At 36.5% G+C, this 20,676-nt stretch overlaps 1 protein-coding gene across 6 annotated transcripts in view; it reads left to right on the top strand.

The window, feature by feature from the left end:
- CFAP70 (cilia and flagella associated protein 70) overlaps positions 1 to 20,676 on the top strand; it is a 67,500-nt gene that overhangs the window by 29,602 nt on the left and 17,222 nt on the right. For 3 of the 6 annotated variants that reach the window (XM_081074411.1, XM_081074406.1, XM_081074408.1), the window contains 12 exons: positions 2,802 to 2,862; positions 3,184 to 3,378; positions 4,727 to 4,858; positions 5,163 to 5,201; positions 7,099 to 7,224; positions 11,940 to 12,073; positions 12,188 to 12,303; positions 12,504 to 12,725; positions 17,536 to 17,694; positions 18,229 to 18,350; positions 19,814 to 19,966; positions 20,470 to 20,631. In XM_081074411.1, the coding sequence (XP_080930537.1) occupies positions 2,802 to 2,862; positions 3,184 to 3,378; positions 4,727 to 4,858; positions 5,163 to 5,201; positions 7,099 to 7,224; positions 11,940 to 12,073; positions 12,188 to 12,303; positions 12,504 to 12,725; positions 17,536 to 17,694; positions 18,229 to 18,350; positions 19,814 to 19,966; positions 20,470 to 20,631 (1,621 nt within the window). Of the gene's footprint in view, positions 1 to 2,801; positions 2,863 to 3,183; positions 3,379 to 4,726; positions 4,859 to 5,162; positions 5,202 to 7,098; positions 7,225 to 11,939; positions 12,074 to 12,187; positions 12,304 to 12,503; positions 12,726 to 17,535; positions 17,695 to 18,228; positions 18,351 to 18,693; positions 18,893 to 19,813; positions 19,967 to 20,469; positions 20,632 to 20,676 lie in introns of those variants that run through there. The other 3 variants (XM_081074409.1, XM_081074407.1, XM_081074410.1) reach the window with 2 other exon arrangements.

Below are 20,676 nucleotides of genomic sequence, written 5' to 3'. Positions count from 1 at the left end.
TTGTTTTCATTCATCTCAAGGTACTTTCTGATTTCCCTGTGATTTCTTCTTTGACCTGTTAGCTGTTTAAAAGTGTGTTGCTTAATTTCTATATATTTGTGAATGTTCCACTTTTCCAGTTTCCTTCCAGTTATTAATTGCTAGTTTCATTCCATTGTGATCAGAAAAGATACTTTGTATGATTTCAGTCTTTTAAAATTTATTGAGATTTGTTTTGTTGCCTAATGTATGGTCTATCCTGCAGAATGTTCCATGTGCACTTGAGAAGACTGTGTATTCTGTGTTGTTGGGTGGAGTGTTCTGTACATGTCTGTAGGCTAAATTGGTTTATACTGTTGTTTAAGTCCTTTGTTTCCTTATTAATCTTCTGTCTGGTTGTTCTATCCATTATTGAAAGTGGGGTATTAAAGTCTCTATAATTGAAGAATTGTCCATTTCTCCCTTCAATTGTCTCAATTTTTGCTTTATATATATTTTAGGGCTCTGTTGTTAGGTACATATGTGTTTATGATTGTTATATTTTATTGCTGTCTGGAACTATATATATTTCTTCTTTGTCTTATGTTATCTTATCTGATTTAAAGTCTGTTTTCTCTGATGGTAATATAGCCACCTCAGCTCTGTGTTGGTTATTATTTGCATGGAATATCTTTTTCTATCCTCCTTTCAACTTCCTTGTGTCTTTGTATCTAAAGGGAGTATTTTTTAGACAGTAGAGAGATGGATTCTGGGTGTGCATTTTTATTCGCTTTGCCAATTGCTGCCTTTTAATAGGAAAGTTTAATCCATTTACATTTAATGTGATTACTGATAAAGAAGAATTTACTTCTGCCATATAGCTATGTGTAATCTGCATGTCTTATATGTTTTCTGTTCTTGAATTCTTTCATTACTGCCTTTTTAACATTTAATTGATTTTTTACAATGTACAATTTAAACTCCCTTCTTCTTTCCTTTTCTTTATATTTTTAAGTTATTTTCTTAGTGGCTACCTTGGGGATTACAACGATCATCTTAAACCTGTAACAACCTAGTTTGACCCCAACACTCATATCAACCTGGAAACCAAGGGATATAGTTGGTATAAAGATTTACCAACTCTGGGTGTTTCATACAAATGGAATCATATAATATGTAGGTTTTTTTGTGACTGGCCTGTTTCATTTAACAGTACTATCAAGGTTCATCCGCACTGTGGCATGTATTAGTACTTCATTTCTTTATTGCTGAATATTATTTCATTGTATTGATATATCACATTTTGTTTTTCCATTCTTCAGGTGATGGACATTCGGGCAGGTTATTCTTAATATAGCATTCTATAATAATTGTATTAAAATGGAAGTCAACTCAACTCACGTAACGCCTCTGCCCAGAAACTACCAGTGACTCCCCATCACACTGAGTAAAAGTCAGAGTCCTTACAGTGACCTACAAGGGCCTACATGTTCTGCATGTACTGTGCCCTCACTTTTCCAGTCCAGCCACACTGGCCTTCCTGCTATTCTTCACACATGCCAGGCACACTCTTGCAGCAAGGGCTTCACACTTTCTGCCCCTTTTCCCTGTGACTTCCTTGCCCCTGATAGCTACATGACTTGCTTCCTCATTTCCCTCAAGTCTTTATTTAATTGTTATCATTTTAGTGAGTAAGGCTTTCTCTAGTGAAATATGCTCCCCCACTTCACCACCCCAACCCCCAACATCTATTTGCCTTCCTGTATTATTCTCCATGGCACATATCACTAACATATTTATCTTAGTTATTTAACTTGTTTATTGTCCTTCTTTCCCCACTAGAATGCAAGCGCCATGAGGCAAGCATTTTTGTCTGTTTTGTTTAATGCCCTATCCCCAGAATCTAGAAAAGTGCCTCATGGATAGGAGGCAATCAGTATATATTTCGAAAGAATGAATGAGCAAATAACATTGTCTCTGAAGTGGAAGGTGGGTAGCTGGAAAATAAGGTTGGAAGGAGATAGTTTATTATATATCATTTTATATCTCTTAAGCTTTGAATCATATGAATATATTAACTATTAAAATAAATAGAATTAAAATTAGAAATTACAAGCAGAGGCATATAATCACATAGGATATATTAGAGAAAAATTGAATATGTGAATTTGATTGTAAACTTCAAGGCAGTACAATATCCTTCAGAAGGAATGTGAAATTATTACATAAGGAGGAAAAGCTATAACTTAAATCCCTCTGGGCTTTTGTAAGTTGTCCTGAAAATGCAAGGTTAGACGTTTTGGCATAAGTAGTTTGACAACGGTAAAATGTATTTTCTTACTCACCATAAAGTCTGATATCATTATTGTAATTTAAAGCAGTCCTATAAGTTATGACCTAAAGGGAGAGGAAAGAAAATCTCTCCCTTGCCTTTACCATTTAAATTTGCAAAACTTAACGCTTTCAGAGACTCTAGTGGGTGCACCTAAAATTACAACACCCGTTTCTTTCTAACTCCTGAGTCAAGCAGTCTCTTGTACTCAGCAATGGTTTTAAAAAGTGTGTAAGTGTAAATCCAGGGCTCAAATTAGCCAGAAGTACAACCTAGCTACTCTCTGAGAAGGGGCTTCTTCGCTTCCTGTCTATCGAGTCCACAGCTGTATACTGTTGTGGGGCTCATGTCTAGGCTTTTATCTGAGAGAACAGTACAGTGCTCTTATATCAAGTATGATGGGGGAACAGCTCTGAGATCTCCCCTACCCAGAGTCTTTGGAAGTGGGCAATAGGAGAACATAAATCTGCAGAGAAAAAAGTTGTTATTGCTATTTTTTTCCTGATAACAGGGTCAAGGAAATGATTCCTCCAAGGCCACCTCTTACTCGTCGGACAGGAGGAGCTCAGAAGGCAAGTGCTAAAGCCAAGGTGAAGCTATAAGTAATCCAGAGTTGAGTGCACTCATTTGAAAATAAGGCAGGGATTCTTCCCTATGAAGGGGTGAGAAATTGTCGTTTCACATATTTTCCTGCCTGTGTCTATTTGTGACCAGTGAGTTACAGTGAATCGAATTCAGTATTTAATCTCTGGCTGGTGGTCTCTGAGCTGGGAAAAAAAGAGCAATTTATACCTTACGTATTATTGACTGTGAAACCCAATCCAGGTTCAGACTTCTGTTCCACATCTTGGCCTCTCTGAGTCTTCTTTCCCAGACATTGTGTATTTTCCTAGGTGGTGAGTGACTACCACATGCAGATCAAGAACATTTCCAGGGCCATTCTGGATGAGTATTACAGGATGTTTGGAAAACAGGTGGCCAGGCTGGGGAGTGATATGGATAGTGAAACGCTGGAGGAGCAGAAGTGCCAGCTCAACTATGAACTTAATTGCTCTGGAAAATACTTTGCTTTCAAAGAACAACTCAAGGTACATATTCATTTCTTTAATTACTCCATAGGTTTTATGAAGCATCTTGTCTACATGTCTAGTTATCATTTTTCTCTGGCTGTGTTTGGCTGTGCTCCCACCTTTCATGCTGTGGGTGCCAAGGGCTCTGCCCTCCACGATAGAGTGTTAGGAGAAGCTCCATTCCGGCAGAGCCTTGGAATGGCTCAGTGTCCACTCTGAGTGGGTGGGAGCTTTGAAGAAACTACTTCTTCGCTTGAGGATAGGCCAGATGTGGGGCCAGATTGCATGTTGCTCTAGCAGGCATCAGCTCTGTACCCAGTACTGATACCATGACTAATTATCTCTGTCTCCCATTACAAACCTTTCTCTAGTCCTAAGAATCGCCAAGATTTGAGAACTATTTACTTAATAATAACGGCTAACATTTATTGTTTGTTGTATGTTAAACTTTAACGTGCTTTGTATCTTACTGATTCTCACAACAACCCTATGAGGTAGATACTTCCCATTTGACAGATGGAGAAATGCAGCATTGGTTGGTTAAGTAATTTGCCCAGGATCACAGAGCTAGTGAAGGTCAAAGATGGAACTCAAATTCAGACAGCCTGGCTCCAGAACTCATGTTTTTAACTGCTATACCGCATTGCATCTCTGTGCACGTTTACTATGTGCCCTGTACTGTACTAAACAGATACAAGAAAGCATGTAGAAGTAATAAAGTGAAAAACAATTGATAAAAGAGGCAAGAGTCTATTCTCTGTAGGTGGCCTAGTCACATCTCAGTTTTATTCCTGGTTCTACCATTACTGGCTGGATGACCTTTGTCAATTGACTTTACCTCTCAGAGCCTCAATTTATTTGCCTAACAATAAGGGATAATTTCTCCTATTATTTCTCTTTGGCTTCTCAATCATCTGAAGTAAGATAGTGCATAATCCATTTAACAAATGAGAAAACCGAGGTACCAAGTATAAAAGCTTGTACAGTGGCAGGATTAGAACCAGAATTCCATTCCCCAGACTCTCAAATCAGGCCTTTCTTCCATGAATCATGTGGCCACCGTGAGAAACGTAATGCATAAACCTATTGCTAAGGTTTTCTTCGTCTCTATGATTTTTTTTTATACAGTATGAGTCTTGTGTTCACCATGTTAGTGAGGATAGTGTCATCAAGAAAAGAAGTCATACAGAGTATGTTGATTGGGGGAAAGTCAGAATGCCAACAGTTTAGCAGTCACCCACGGAGCAATCAACCACCTTCTGAAGTTCTGATAAGTCTTAGACCAGAAGCTCAGGGGAGGTCTGTGCTGTTAGCATGGTGCTGGCTCTAGACTGTGTTATCAGATGGTGATGTGTGTCTCCTGCAGCACGCTGTGGTGAAGATTGTGAGAGAGAAGTACTTGAAGACAACACCATTTGAAAGCCAGGAGGAACTTCAGACATTCATTAGTGAACTCTATGTGTTCTTGGTGGATCAGATGCATGTGGCCTTAAACCAGGTGGGTGCTCAATGACTAATAGCCCTGTTTTTTCTGTAGGACATCAGGGTTTCCTCTGAATGATTCCTCCCGTCCTTGCTTCCTTTCTTCCTTAATTATGCAAACATTTATTGAGGCGTGGGCTCTATGCTAGGTACTGACAACGCAAAGATGAGTTACCTAAGTTCTAAGACTAATTTTGGGGGAAATAGGGTGTATGCTCTTTGAATTTCCTAGAAAAATCATTAGGCAAGGAATCCCTCAACTGTTGAACCCCACACCTAAGTTATTTACTTCTGCCTCCATTCGATTTTTTTCCTTTCAGCCTCAGAGGAAGAGGCATCACATCCTTCTGTGTTTCAAGGTAAATCCTTCCATCTAACTTCTTAATCTTTTCCCACCTGTATACCCTGTGCTTGCCATCAATTACCCCTTCTTTCCCTCTATTTTCATATTCTCCCAGTCTGCTGACTTCTTTTCCCAAACCTGTGGACATGCAAAAGGCTTTTTCATCTCAAAAAAGAAAATATCTGTAATTTCTAGCTACACCTTTCCCACTTCTTCCCTTCATCGTCCATCTTCTGGGTGTCCTCCTACCTTTCTGACTATTTTTATGTCTCCTTTGTAGGGTCTGTCTGTCTATATATCCCACAGAAAGTTTAGATGTAGCTTCCAAAGCTTTAGCCTTAGTTTCCTGTTTTCTTGATATTTGTAAACTCTAGCTAGTGCTTGTTAATCTTTGACCTGTCATGGAACCTAAAATATGGTACTACTAGCTACCCAGTCATTGAGCCTTAAACTTAAGAATCTTTGACTTCTTTTCCTCTGTACTATGTAAGATCCAGTTGCCATCACCAGTTTCACCACCTCTAACCCATCGTACATACTACGATCGGAGTGTTTTTTGTACAAAACCTCCCTCCACATTCCCAACTCCCCCACCAGGAACTGACTTCATCTCCTGCTTCTTTGTCCCTCAGCCGCTTCAACCTCTGCTCCTGAACTCTATGCAGTTTCTGTACATGCCATATTCTTCCAAGCTTCCAAGCCTTCGGGATATTCCCTATGACTCAAATGCTCTGAAATATTCACCTGGAGAACTTCTTTTTAGCCTTCAGGGTCCAACTCAAGTCACAGCTCCTCTGTGAATCCCTCCCTCAAAGGTCTCAGAGTGAAGTTTATCACACTTTCGCCAGGCATCTCCTGACCAGGGATAGTCTCGGCCATGGACACATCTCCATCACAGCCCTTACCTCCCTCTGAATTTGTATTTTGTACCTGTCTCCTCTACTAGCCAGGGGCTCTTTGAGGACATGAGGCAACAGTAATTACCGTCTCATGCTCAATGGCTTTCCTAATCAAGTCAGCCAAATCACCTGTGCCCAAGGCAGGCTTGTGCTGTTACTCCTCTGATACCGGAAACTCCTCTCCTACCTCTCAGGAAGGCTGAACAAGGTGAAAGGAAAAGTGATGGTGGCAGTGAAGGAAAAAAACAGTGAAGAAAAGAGCAAATAGAATAAAGGCATTGAGAGGGCATAGCTGGTTAGAGACAGACTACGGGGGTGGGGGACAAAATGACTGATTTTGTCATTGTTTTCAAATAAACCACAATTATATACAATTAAAAAATGAGCAAATGGAGGCAGGGACCAAGCAGTGCAAAAAATAGATATTAACAGAGAAGTGAGAGGAAAGCAGCCTACCCTCAAATAGAAAATGCACATTGGAAGTGTCATTGTCATTCAGGTGTAATATCTGAAAACTCATAGTTTGTCTTTGTTTTGATTGTCAGTCTTGAAGAAGAAAATTGAGAATTGCACACATTCACAGAACAAACAGAATAATTTCTGTTCCACAGTTTACCTAGCCGATTGTATCTAATTTTCTATCCATCACATTTGTGACAGTTTGGAAATAGATTTCTATTTCCTCTGTGAAGTAATGTCTTTACTGAAAGTGAAGAGGATAAGTGTTGAATAAAAGCTTGAAGAAAGAGAAGGAAGTAATAGTCCTACACCCCCAGCTAGGAAAGCGAGTCTGGTGTAATAAGTAATCTGGGTCAGAAGCTATGGCCAAGGAAGACCCCCCCCCAAAAAAAAATTCTTCAATTAGAAGTAAAAATAATATCGGTGACTTTAACAAATAGAGCTGCTAAGTAAAACTAAGTTTCAGATGGGCCAAAGAAAGCTGCTGATCATTGATTAAAGCCTCTGTTCTTTGTTCTTTTCATTTCGTCTACCTCACATCTTGCCATTGACAAGACCATGCCAGATGACGTCCAAGGTGCTGCCTCGACCATTCATACAAGCAGTGAACAGCTTCGATTCTTTGCATATGAAGCAGAAGTCAATGAGAACTTTGACATGGCAGCAATGTATTATGAAGAGGTACTTAAATATCTTCCCAGTGGTGGTTTTGACTGTTACTTGTACGATACGGGTGTAATAAATAGTAGTTTTTGATTGTTCAAAATCCAACCTGATTAGTACAAGGATATACACATAGATCAATAAAACAGAGTCCAAAAATAGGTCCACACCAATAAGGCTATTATATTTTTTGACAAAGATGTAAAAAAAATTCAATAGAGAAGGGATAGTCTTTTCAAAAAATGGTGTTAGAACTATTGGTTATCGTATGCAAAAAATGAACCTTGACATAAACCTCAAATACTGCATAAAAATCAACTGAAAATGGATCATAGATCTGAATGTAAAACTGTAAAACTTTTAGAAGAAAACAGAGGAGAACATCTTCATGACCTAGAGTTAAATAAAGAGTTCTTAGACATGACACCAAAGCATGATCCATCAAAGAAAAATAGGATAAATGGAAGTTCATCAAAATTAAAAATGTGTGCTCTGTGAAAGGCACTGTTAAGAGAAAAGAAAAAGTACAGAATAGGAAAAAATATCAGTAAAACATATATCTGACAAAGGAGTTGTAGGCATTAGGCAATGCAAGTTAAAACCAGAATGAGATGCTACTGTATACTTATTAGAATAACTAAAATGAAAAATGCTGACAATACCAGGTGCTGGTGAGGATACAAAGCAGCTGGAACCCTCACACGTTGCTGGAAGAAATGCACAGTCCTATTGGCCTATTGATACAGCCACTCTAGAACAGTTTTGCAGTTTCTTATACATTTACCACATGAACCACACCAGGGTATTTACCTTAAAGAAATGAAATCTTATGTACACGAATGCTTATAGCAGCTCTATTCATAACTGCCCAAACCAGAAGCAACTCAAATGTTCTTCAAACAATGAATAGACAAACTATGGTCTAATCCATATAATAAAATACTACTCAGCAATAAAAGAAATGAGTAACTGACACACGCAACAACTTGGATGAATCTCTAAGGTATTATACTGAGTGAAAGAAGCCAGCGTCAAAGTTACATACTATATGGTTCCACTTATATGACATTCTTGAAGAGAAAAAACTACAATGATGGCTAACAGATCACTGGTTGCTGGATGTTATGGGCGAGAGAAAGAGATGACTATAAAAAGATAGCATGAGGACGTTTTTGGGGGTGGTGGAACTGTTCTGTATTTCAGTATTGGTGATGGTAACATAAAAGTACATGTGTTAAAATTCGTAGAACAGTATACCAAAAGAAAAAAATGTTAATTTATTGTAAATAATTAAAAAAATAAAACCTGTATTCAACAAATTCAGCAGCCTCTTCCTTAGCCTGTACACTGTATGATGAATGACAGTCGAGTTCTCTAGTTCTGTTAGTACCACCTACCACATGTATCATGGGCTGAATAAACTTATATGAAGAATGGCCTGAACCTTCATTTATATTTATTGAATTATTGAGATAAAGATCACCTCCCATGTAATTCACCCATTTAAAGTATACAGTGATATTTAGTATACTGTATTTGCAGAGTTGTGCAACCATCACCAATTGTACAACCAATTAGTTGTGCAACAATCTAATTTTTTGTTTTGTTTTGTTTTGTAATAGTGTGTTTTTTCCAGGACCCATCAGCTCCAAGTCCAGTTGCCATTTTCAATCTTGTTGCAGGGGGCGCAGCCCACCATCCTATGTGGGAATCCAACCGGCACCTTGTTGTTAAGAGCACGTGCTGTAACCCACTGAGCCATCCGGTCGCCCCTCTAATTTTTTAATAGACTTTTTTAAAGAGCAGTTTTCAGTTCACAGCTACCATGATCTAATTTTAGAGCATTTGCATCCCCTCAGAAAGAAAATCTGTGCCCATTAACAGATTTTCTCCCCCTTCCTCTTCACCTGTCAGCCCGAGGCATCCACTAATTTGCTTTCTCTACATATAGATTGGCCTATTGTAGACAGTTTATATAAATGGAATCATGCAATACCAGGTCTTTTGTAACTACCTTCTTTCACCTAGCATTATGCTTTTGAGGATCATTCATGTTGTAGTATGTATAGATATACCACATTTTGTTTATTTACACATTATTGATAGGTATTTGACTGTTTTCCACTTTTTGGCTATTATGAATAAGGCTGCTATGAACATTCATGTATAAAGTATAAGGTTTTGTATAGAAATATGGTTTCAGCTCTCTTACATATGTACTCAGGAGTGGAATTGCTGGGTCATATGGTAACTCTGTGCTTAACTTTTTGAAGAACTGCCAAACTGTTTTCCAAAAGGCTGTACTAATATTTTACATCACCACCAGCGATGGAAGAAGTTTCCATTTTCTCCACATTCTTGCTAATGCTTGATCTTGTCCATCTTTAAAAAAAATTATTGTAGCCGTTCTAAAGGTTGATATAGTCTCTCACTGTGGTTTGTTTTGCATTTGTCTAATGACTAGTAATTTTGAACATCTTTTCACATTTATTATAATTTTTTCAAGAGGAGAATATGTTCCAAATTCTAAATTAATTGACAGAAGAACAATTAGACTACAACATGTTTAAAATATCAGTCTATATAAATCAATTGTTAGGTCCCTTTGTGACTGGCTTATTTCACTTAGCATATGTCCTCGAGGTTCATCCATGTTGTAGTGTACGAAGTATGTCAGAATTTCCTTGCTTTTTAAGGCCAAATAATATTCCTGTATGTATATACCACATTTTGCTTAGCTATTCACCTGTCATTGGGCACTTGGGTTGCTTGTACCTTTTAGCTATTATGAATAAAGCTGCTATGGACATGGACGTACAAATAACTTTTTGAAACTCTGCTTTCAATTTTTGTGGGTATATACACAGAAGTAGGATTGCTGTATCATATGGTAATTCTATTTTTAATTTTTTGAGGAACCACCTTACTATTTTCCAAAGTGGTTGCACCATTTCACATTCCCACATTGTACAAGAGTTCTGATTTCTTTATATCCTCCCCAACAGTTGTCATTTTCTGTTTCGTTGATAGTGGCTATCCTAAGTTGGAGATAATATTGCATTGTGGTTTGGTTCCCTAGTGATTTGTTATGGTGAGCATCTCTTCCTATGCTTTTTGGCCATTTGTAGATCTATGGGGAAATATCTATTCAAGTTCTTTGCCCCTTTTTGAGTCAGGTTATTATTTTGTTGTTGAGTTTTAGGTGTTCTTTATATACAGTATTCTGAATATTAACCTCTTACCAGATATATGATTTGCAAATATTTTCTGCCAAAACAACTGTTACATTTTCACTCTGTGGATAATTTCTTTTGATGTATAAGAGTTTTTAATTTTTACAAAGTCCAGTTTGTCTATTTTTCTTTTGTGGCCTGTGCCTTTGGTATCATATCCACGAAATCATTGCCAAGTCCAGCGTCATGAAGCTATTGCCCTATGTTTTCTTCTTAGAATTTTATAGTTTTACACCTTACATTTAGGTCTTTGATCTATTTTGAGTTATTTTTTTTATATAGTGTCAGGTAAGGGTCCAACTTCATTCTTTTGCAAGTGAATATCCACTTTTCCTGGCACCATTTGTTGAAAAGACTATCCTTTCCCTATTGAATGGTCTTGGCACCTTTGTCAAAAATCATTTGACCATATATGCAATGATGGGCTCTCTATTCCATTGGTCTATATGTCTGTCTTTATACAGTACTGGGCTCTCTATTCCATTGGTCTCTCTATTCCATTGGTCTATATGGGCTCTCTATTCCATTTCTGGGCTCTCTATTCCATTGGTCTATATGTCTGTCTTTATACCAGTACTGCACTGATTACTGTAGCTTTGTAAATTTTGAAATCAGGAAGTGTTGAGTCCTTCAGTTTCATTCTTCTTTTTAAAGATTGTTTTGGCTATTCAGGTTCCCTTGACATTCCATATATATTTTAGAATGGGTTTTTCTATTTCTGCAAAAGGCATTGGGATTTTGATAGAGATTGCGTTGAATCTGTAAATTGCTTTGGGTAGTTTTGAAATCTTAGCATATTAAGTCTTCCGATCTATGAACATGGGATGTGTTTCCACTTATTTATGTCCTTTTAAATTTCTTTCACAATGCTTTGTAGTTTTCACTCATTATGAGGTGCTGTTTTTGTATACCATGTTTCCCCCAAAATAAGACCTAGCCAGACAATCAACTCTAATGCATCTTTTGGAGCAAAAATTAATATAAGACTGGGTATTGTATTGTATTATATTATATATTATATTATATTATATTATATAAAACCTGGTCTTGTAGTCTTAAAGACCCGGTCTTATGTTAATTTAGAGCTGATGTTCCAGCTAAGTCTTATTTTCGGGGAAACATGGTACTTGTAGATAGATTTATATTTGCCATCTCAAGACTGTGACAGAAACTATTATATAAGAATCTTTAAAATGAACCATAAAAAATGAATGTTTTGGGTTCCTAAGCAATTGGATGAGCTTATGGTGACCAGAAAACTAACACTAGGACACAACCAATTTTTAGATTATTTCAACAAATATTTATTTATTTTACTACAAGCCAGAACATTGACTATGCTCGGCATTCAGAATTCAGAGGTGAGCAAAAAAGAAGACATAGTTTCAGTTTTCATAGATCTTATAGTATTTATGGGGTGCTTCTGTGTGATATTATGTGCATAAAAAATATGACATAGTGTCACAATAACCTTGGTTCTCCTGATGCTTCATGTGGTAGAGGTTGGTCCGTGAGCCCCAGAACCTGGAACACTGGCTGGACTATGGTGCCTTTTGCCTCCTAACTGAGGACAACATCAAAGCACAGAAGTGTTTTCGGAAAGCCCTTTCCCTCAATCAGAATCATATACACAGGTAGGGGTGAAGGGAGATGGGGAATGAGTAGGAGCAGATAAACTTCTGTATAAAGTTGTCTTGATTCCATGACATGGAACCATATTGTGAATCATGTTTGTGGTCTCTTCTCAGTTTGTTGCTGTGTGGTGTCATGGCTGTCCTGATGGAGAACTATGAGCAGGCAGAAATTTTCTTTGAGGATGCTACTTGCCTGGAACCAACTAATGTTGTAGCCTGGACTTTACTTGGTATGGTATTTTCTTGTGATCTGAATGTGTATTCTTCCATTGTAAGATTCTCCCTTTCTCTTTCCATTCTTTAATGGCTCCTCACATAGTTCTTAAACTTTGGTAAACATGTGAGAAATGTTTAAGTGAAATATTGCAATTCTTCAGTATGTGATGATGGGAAATTATTCACATTTATTTCAGCATATTTCTTCCTTTAGGTTTGTACTATGAAATTCAAAACAATGATATTCGAATGGAAATGGCATTTCATGAGGCCTTCAAACAGCTTCAGGCACTAGTTCTTCAGGCACAAATAATGAAGGAAAAGAGCACTGGTGCTGTAGAATATGCTGAAGAAGGAGGGAAAGTAGAATCCAGTTTGGGCCCTTGCAGAATCACTAGTGGTTCTACTACAGCAATCAAGGTGGAAGCCCCAGCAGGTAGGACCAGGGAATGGAGATGATGAGTGGCTAGAGGGAAAATTACTGGCCTTATGAATAGGACCAGGCAAATAATATTCAGTAAATATTTGTTAAATTAATGAATAGATGGAGTTTTGAATTGTTCAGGGATACCAGGAAAGGCACTTCTTAAATATTTCCTCATTAGTATGATTGAAAGTCTGCAGCTTCTACTGTTGCCATTCAGTTTTTTTGAACCTTAGAGAATTTACTGTCCCTGTGTACCCCTAAAAGGGGTATCATTCTAGCAGAGTAAATTTCTTTTTTAACCCTTACTTCTTTTCCAAACAGGGAAAGTCCCTCTCATGTGATTCTTAAATTTATTTATTTCTGCACTCTCTTTTTTCTTCATTGCCATTCTCCTTTCCTCTACTTTAGGAAATCAGTCATTCTACTGTGTTTAATATATGTTTCTTACATCTGTTATTTTATGTTATTGAATATTTTTATATTGTGTGCATATATTTTCAACTGTTTGTCTGAGGTATAATAGACATTTCATAAACTGCACATATTTAACATGTACAATTTGATAAGTTGTAACATATAAACACATCCATGAAAATATTGCTGCAATCAAGATAATGAACATATCCAAAATCCCCAAAACTTTCCTTGTGTTCGTTTGTGCTCTTTTTCTCTTGCCCATTTCCAGACAACTACCAATTAGTTTTCTGTCACTATAGATGAGTTCACCTGTTCTAGAATTTTGGAATCCTAGAAAATTTCTAGAATTTTCTAGAATTTCTAGAATTAAATAGAATTTCACAGTATGTACTCTTTTTTGTCTGACTTTTTCACTAAGTGTAATTATTTTGAGATTCAAATATGTTTTTGTCTATATCAGTAGTTCATCCCTTTATATTGCTAAATAGTATCCCATTATATGAAGATACCAAAATATGTTTATCTATTCACCTGTTGATAGATTTTTGGTTTGTTTCCAGTTTGAGACTATTAAAATAAAGCTGTTATGGATATTCATCTGCAAATCTCTGTATGGACATATACTTTCAATTATCTTGGAATGGCTGGGACTATGGGTTCTTTACTTTTTTTTATTTTTCAAATAGTTGGGGATTTTTTCATATATCTTTGTTTTTTTATTTCTAATATAATTTCATTATGGTTAGAAAACATACTTTGTATGATTTGAATTCTTTTAAATTTATTTTGACTTGTTTATGGTCGAGCATATGATCTATTTTGAAAAGAATGCGTATTCTGCTCTTGTTGAGTGAAATGTTCTATAGATAATCAATTAGTGTTAATTAGTTGATTGTGATCAACTTTTCTTTATTCTTTGTGCCTTTAACTTTTTGTATTACTAGCACTTCCTGCCTCAAGTCACATTGTCTTCAGTTAACTTTATAATGTTAATTTTATATTTAGATCTTTATCAGGATTCTGCCTTTGAGTATGATGCTATGTAGGCATCCAGTTTTATTTTTTTCCATATAGGGATTTAGTTTTCTCAAAAATCATTAATTAAACAATCATCTTTTCCCCTTAGGTTTAAGATATATATGTCTCTGAGTTCTCTATTCTATCTTTTTTTGTCTGATCTTAAAACAATATCACAATGTTTTTATTCCTGTGTTACTGTAGTATGCCTTAACATCTGGTATATCAGTCCTCTAATTTACTTGCCTTTTTTATACCTGACTTACCTATTCATGAGCCATTATTCATCTATATGGATTTTATAGTGAGTTTATCAAGTATATAAAAAAATCCAGTTGAAATTTTTATTTAGACTATATAGAACTTATAGATGAATTTAGGGATAATTAACATCTGTATGTTATTTAAACCATTCTATACAAGTGTGTTAAGATCTCTTCATTTACTTAGCTAATCTTTTTATGTCCTTTATTAAAGTATTAGCATTTTTTCAAATGAGTCGCTGTTTAAGTAATTCATAGATAGATAGATAGATAGATTCCATTGCTATCGTAATATAATCTTATTTTAATTATATTTTCTAGTTGGTTATCACGGATATATTTTAGTGTATGCTATTGATTTTCTACATTATAGGTTTTACTGAATCCTAATGTTTTTTGAATTGAACTTGTGTATGACAGTCTTGTTTGACTTATTGATTCTAATAGATTTTTCTATTGTTTTTTTCTAGAATATAATTATCATCTGTCAATACTGATAGTGTTATCTTTTCCCTCTCAATACTCATACTAGTCATGTCTTTTTATTATCTTTAATAATATGTTATATAGTCATGTGTTGCCTAACGATGTTTTGGTCAATGAAGACTACATATATGACAGTTGTCCCATAGATTATAGTGGAGCTCCCTTTCCTGTAAGAAATGGAAGGATATGTGGTACAGGAGGATTTTTTCTGTCTTTGACAGGAGCAATATCTGTGGGGCTTGGCAATAGATTCCTTATCACTCACAGTACCTCAATTTTTGGTGCACAGATTACATCTTAATCAATCAGCCACTGACCTGTAGAGAACAGCCAAGAATAGAGAGAATTAATGAGACCAATAGCAGATTATTTGAAAGGATTAATTTGACTAGGACAAAAAGAAGATACATTGTACCAATACCAGGAATGAAAGGGGACACTACTACAAATCTTATAGATATTAGAAAGATAACAAGGGAAATTATTAGCAACTTAATGTCAACAAATTCAACAACTTAGATGAAATGTAAATACTTTGACAGACATACAAAACTTAGGAAGAAAGAGAAATCTGAATAGTACTATGTCTCCTAAGGAAGTTAAATGTGTAATTAAAAACCTCTCACAAAGAATACTCCCAGCCTACCCTCTTCCTACCACAAACTCAGAAAACAGAACAGGCCATATTGAAGTTGAAGAATAGTTATTACTGATATCAAAACCAGACAAATTCATCCCCCAAAAAGAAGAGTACATACCAATAATTTTCATGAACCTAGGCACAAAAATTCTTAACAAATGTTAGCCAATCAATTTCAGTAACATATAAAAATGATAGTATATCCAATCCAAGTAGGGGTTATAAATTTGGTTTCACATTTGAAAATCAATGCAATTTATCACAGAACAGCTAAAATTAAGATTGACGGTACCAAGTTATGGAAAGGATGTGGAGTAACTAGAACTCTTCCAACATTTCTGGTGGGAACACCAAATGGTATAACCACTTGGAAAAACAGGCAGTTTTCAAATAAAGTTAAACATACATATGCTAGCAATTTCACTCCTAGGTATTTACCCAATAGAAATAGAAGCATATGTGCTTGCAAAGATTTGTACATAAATGTTCATATCAGATTTATTAATAATAGGCAAAAATACCTCTAGATGGGTTAATATCTATATTAATGGTTAATAAATTTTCTTATAACCACACAATCAAAAACCACTCAGCAATAAAAAGAAACAAATTAATGACATATACAATATGGATGAATCTCAAAAACATTATGTTAAGTGAATAAGCCAGATGGCAAACAGTACATATTATATGATTATCTTTAAATTAAATTCTAGAAAAGGCAAAACTAATCTATATTGACAGAAAGCAGATCAGTGATTGCCTTGGGCTGGGAGTTGGGGATTAACTACAAAGAGAAGAAGAGAGCTTTTGGGGGTATTAGAAATCTTTTATATATTGATTTTGATAGTGATTACATAAGTGTTTATTAAAATGCATTGAACTATATACTTCAAAGCAAACACTTTATAATATGTAATTATACCTCAGAAACGCTGAATATTAACAGTTTTTTTCATTAAGATCATAATTTACTCCTCATTGATCAGTCTGTAGTACTTAATGACTTTCCTTCCTGAAATACATGTTGGATTGCCTTCTACATCTCCAACAGTTTGGGTTTCCTTTATTAGCTTCTCTTTCTTGTCAAACTCATTAAATGCAATCAGTTCCCACTAATATAGTTTTACTTTCTAAGAGCTCACCTGTCCTCAGAGTTTATTTCACTACTGATAACTCTCAGACATCTGTCTTTAACCCTGACATTCCTCCAGGATCCAGCAGCTGTACTATTCTACTAGTAAAGTGGACTCCTTATCTCCGTCTCTACCTATCCAATTTCTACCTATTTTCAAATATTTCCAAAAGAGCATATCTTTTGCTCTAGCTGAGTGACCTATTCTGATTCGGAGCCAGCTGGCACTGATAATTTCCTGCCTGGAATTGCTTTTTCTTTTTGTTCATCAAACATTTGTTTGAGAAGCAGCCTGGCATGTTTAAGAGCTTCAGCAAATTATTTAACTTCTCTGATTCACTTAGTTTAAAGGAGCACCATAAATAAAATTTCTCATAATATTGTGAACAATAAATGAGATTATACATATAATACTTGACATACAGTCATGCTCAAATATAGCTATTTATTATTATTGTTATTATTATTATTAAACACTGAGATGATTAGAATTCCTGTCCTTTTATGGTTTTAATCTTATCTAAAATATATATTAATCTTCCCATCTGGATTCTTGAGGATCTGGGTCTAGCAAATAACTTATATAATAGGTACTATTTGGTGTTTTCATGCCTTGGGTAAGCATCAGGGTTGGACTAGGGGTTACAGTGACAGAAGTTGTGCTAGGCTTCTCTCAGTTTAGGTTGTACTCTTTAAATTATTCAGAAATATAAAAAGTCTGCAAAACAAATCTGTCCATGCAATATTTCTGGAATATGTTCCTTATGCTTTGAAAATGAATTGTACTTTATTTTCTGTAATAACCTTTGAATATTCAATGTCGGAAGGTATTTTTTCCTCATTAAAATTTAATCTATTTAGAACCAGGAGCTCCATTATCCGTTCTAGATGGATTTGTTGAAGAATCCTCCAAACTGCATTCTGATTCCCAAGAACCCGTTTTGCCTGTGCAATCTCAGGATCCAGCTAGCAGCCAAAAACCATCCAACCTATTTGTCAAGGAGACTCCAGTAAAAAGAGGTAATTAGGACGATTGAAAGAGGGGCATAAACCAAGTAGACAAGGATGAAAACTGCTGAGATTACCAAAATGGTGATCTTATCTGAAGTTGATTAGTTTACCTGTCATTTTGCTTAAGTGCCTTCAGACGAAGCTAGGCTCTGAAATCCAAACTCAGTAATACAACTCTTTCAATAAACAAGGATTTAGATTTAGCTCAGAAAAGTAGCCAACTAGAGACGTATGATTTTCTAACAATGATTCTTCATTTTTAAAATATCTATACATTGTGTTTCACATTCAGGACGATCTGAACACTTTTAAAAACCCACTCATTTGGTTGTGATTTGCATTTAGTACTACCAGAAGACTAACCTTCAGAACCTTTGAGACCTCCTCTTTGGGGACCATTGCTATAGAGCAATCTATTGCTTTCCAGATTATAATCTCTCTCATATATTAGATTAGAATATTCTCCCTGGTACCTTAGAGTGTCTGAGGTTTCTACATATTTTCCTTTACATCCAATCATCTATTCTTTTAATATATTTTCAGAAGTATCAAAATATCAAGATTCATCAACTTTTCTGCATCCCACCCCTTATGGTGTTTCCCAGACTCCTACCACCATCTTCATGGAGACCATACGCTTCTTAATGAAGGTCAATGCTATGCAGGTCAGAATATTTTAAAAAGGGAAAGTAGATGGAAAGATTTTAATGAACTACTTATTCTATTCATAATGGCATCTTTGCAAGCTTAAATATGTATGATGCAGAAATCAGGTATGCTTTTGAGAACGCATCAAAAGCCCAATGGGTTGAACATCCAAACATGAACCACTCTCTGCAGAGAGCATTAGGAGGCCTCACGGAAAGTCTGCTCCCTGTAGAATACCAGCAGAGCAAATTCAGATTCAATAAAGACATATGTAGCCTGATGTCACTTTATTATGGGAACTCATATTATGTGAGTTTTGGGAGTTCACAGGAGCCTAATAATACCCTTCTTCCCTTTCAGGTTCTGAACCAATTGGAACAGACACACACACAGTGCTTTATGGGGGATAAAAATATCAAATTTTTTTACTGGTAAAACTGGGCTGGAGATGTGATGGGTCCCAGGTTTGACTTACCCATGCTACCACATGTAGAAGAGTTGGAGAATTACAGCCCCCTCCCAGAGAGGAAGAGCATCCTATGAGGTCTACCTGCCCGATGGGAGACAAGAAATGTACCCAGGAAGCAAGCAGTGGGAGAGAGAGTGAGATCCAGGAGGCAGGAGTGTTGGCCCCGATTCTGCATTGTGCATACTCCGCGTGAGGGTGGGCAAGCTCAAGAAAGGACAAGAATTATGAACTGGGTGGGAGTGGGCAACATTAAACCTTTCCCAATAAAGAAACAGGCTCTCTGTCTTCCTGATTACATAAGTCACTATGCCTCCATGTCAAAGAGCCAGAATGCAGGTAGAGGGAACAGCTGCAGAGCTGTTTTCCTAAGAAGGTATAAGTGTTAGTGGAAGTTTCTACATTGTAGGCTGAGATGGGAACAGAGGGAAAAGCAAAAAGAAAGGTTTACCTCCCTGCTTAGGAAGTACATGTGACTGTCCAATCTGCAAGACTTGCATAGTATTAAAAGTAAAGGACAGCCCGAAGTATTAAACTGGTGAACATAAGAAATATTTGAGAGTGGGTCAGAAACAGACACACTGTTTCTAAGATCCCAAGTCTAGAATTTTAGAAAGGGAGGTTTTGTCTCACTGTAAGTTTCTTTACAGTTATAGCTGTCTGAAAACGTTACCTCATGTGTCAGTATAAATAAAGAACCTTTGTCTGCTGCTTAACAAACACAGGCTAAAACCCATCTAATACGATGACCAGCAAGACCAGAATTGTGCAATACTGTAGATTATTTACTAGGAAATGTCTGCGTTTGGTGACTAAGTGAATAGGTGGTAATGGAACCGTGATGTGCTGAATGTTTATAATTCACCTCTAACCTTTTGAAGTTGATAATCATTTAACTCTAGAATATGGTCCTTATTATTTATTATCAGAGACAGAATCTTCAACCATAAGAGCTATGGAACTGACATAATGCAGTTATTTACGTGTTCCTTGTAATCTGATTCTTCCTTGCAGTATGTGCACCGAGTGCTTGCACATGAGCTGTTATGCCCTCAAGGAGGCCCCAGCTGTGAGTATTACTTGGTGCTGGCCCAGACACACCTTCTCAAGAAGGACTTTGCCAAGGCAGAGGAATACCTCCAACAGGCTGCCCAAATGGACTACCTGGTAATAAAATCTGCCGGAGCCTCCTGAGTTTAGTTTGGATAAGGGGCGAACAGACTTTCTTAAAGGTGGTGATGCCATATCACAGGTAGATTTCTGGTTACCAGAGGTGAGGGTCATTAGCTCTCAGTTAACTCATCCCTTCCACTTGTTTTTCTTAGGCATTCGTGAGTTTTGCAAAGGGCAGAGAAAAGGATAAGGACAGCCCTTTAGTAAATAGTTTATCTATTTCAAGTTTTCTGGCTTCTTCTGTTTTTCTCACTGTGAATACTATCACGGTTACCTTGAATGTTTTTCTTAATACTTACCCCAAAGACAAAATGGCTTTCAAGAATTCAAGAAAGAAATGAGAGGGCAGACCTAAAAGAATATCTCTCAGTGCAACCGAATGACCCTCTTTCTGAAAAAGAAAGCAGAGAATTTAAATTTGAATGATAAACAAAGATTATTAATGTACTTTTAAACACCACCTCATTTCATATACTACTTGTTCTTTACTTTCTCAGAACCCTAATGTCTGGGGTGTGAAGGGCCATCTGTATTTTTTGAGTGGAAATCATGCTGAGGCCAAGGCTTGCTATGAACGAACAATTAGTTTTGTAGTGGATGCTTCTGAGATGCACTTCATCTTTCTGCGACTGGGGCACATATATCTGGAAGAGAAACAGGTGAGGGGTAAGGTTGGGGTCTAACCATATAAGTCAGCTCATTGT

Source organism: Rhinolophus hipposideros (assembly GCF_964194185.1).
Source record: "Rhinolophus hipposideros genome assembly, chromosome: 15".
Classification (NCBI taxonomy): domain Eukaryota; kingdom Metazoa; phylum Chordata; class Mammalia; order Chiroptera; family Rhinolophidae; genus Rhinolophus; species Rhinolophus hipposideros.
Note: the sequence above shows the minus strand (reverse complement) of the source record. Positions and strands in the feature narration are given on the sequence as shown.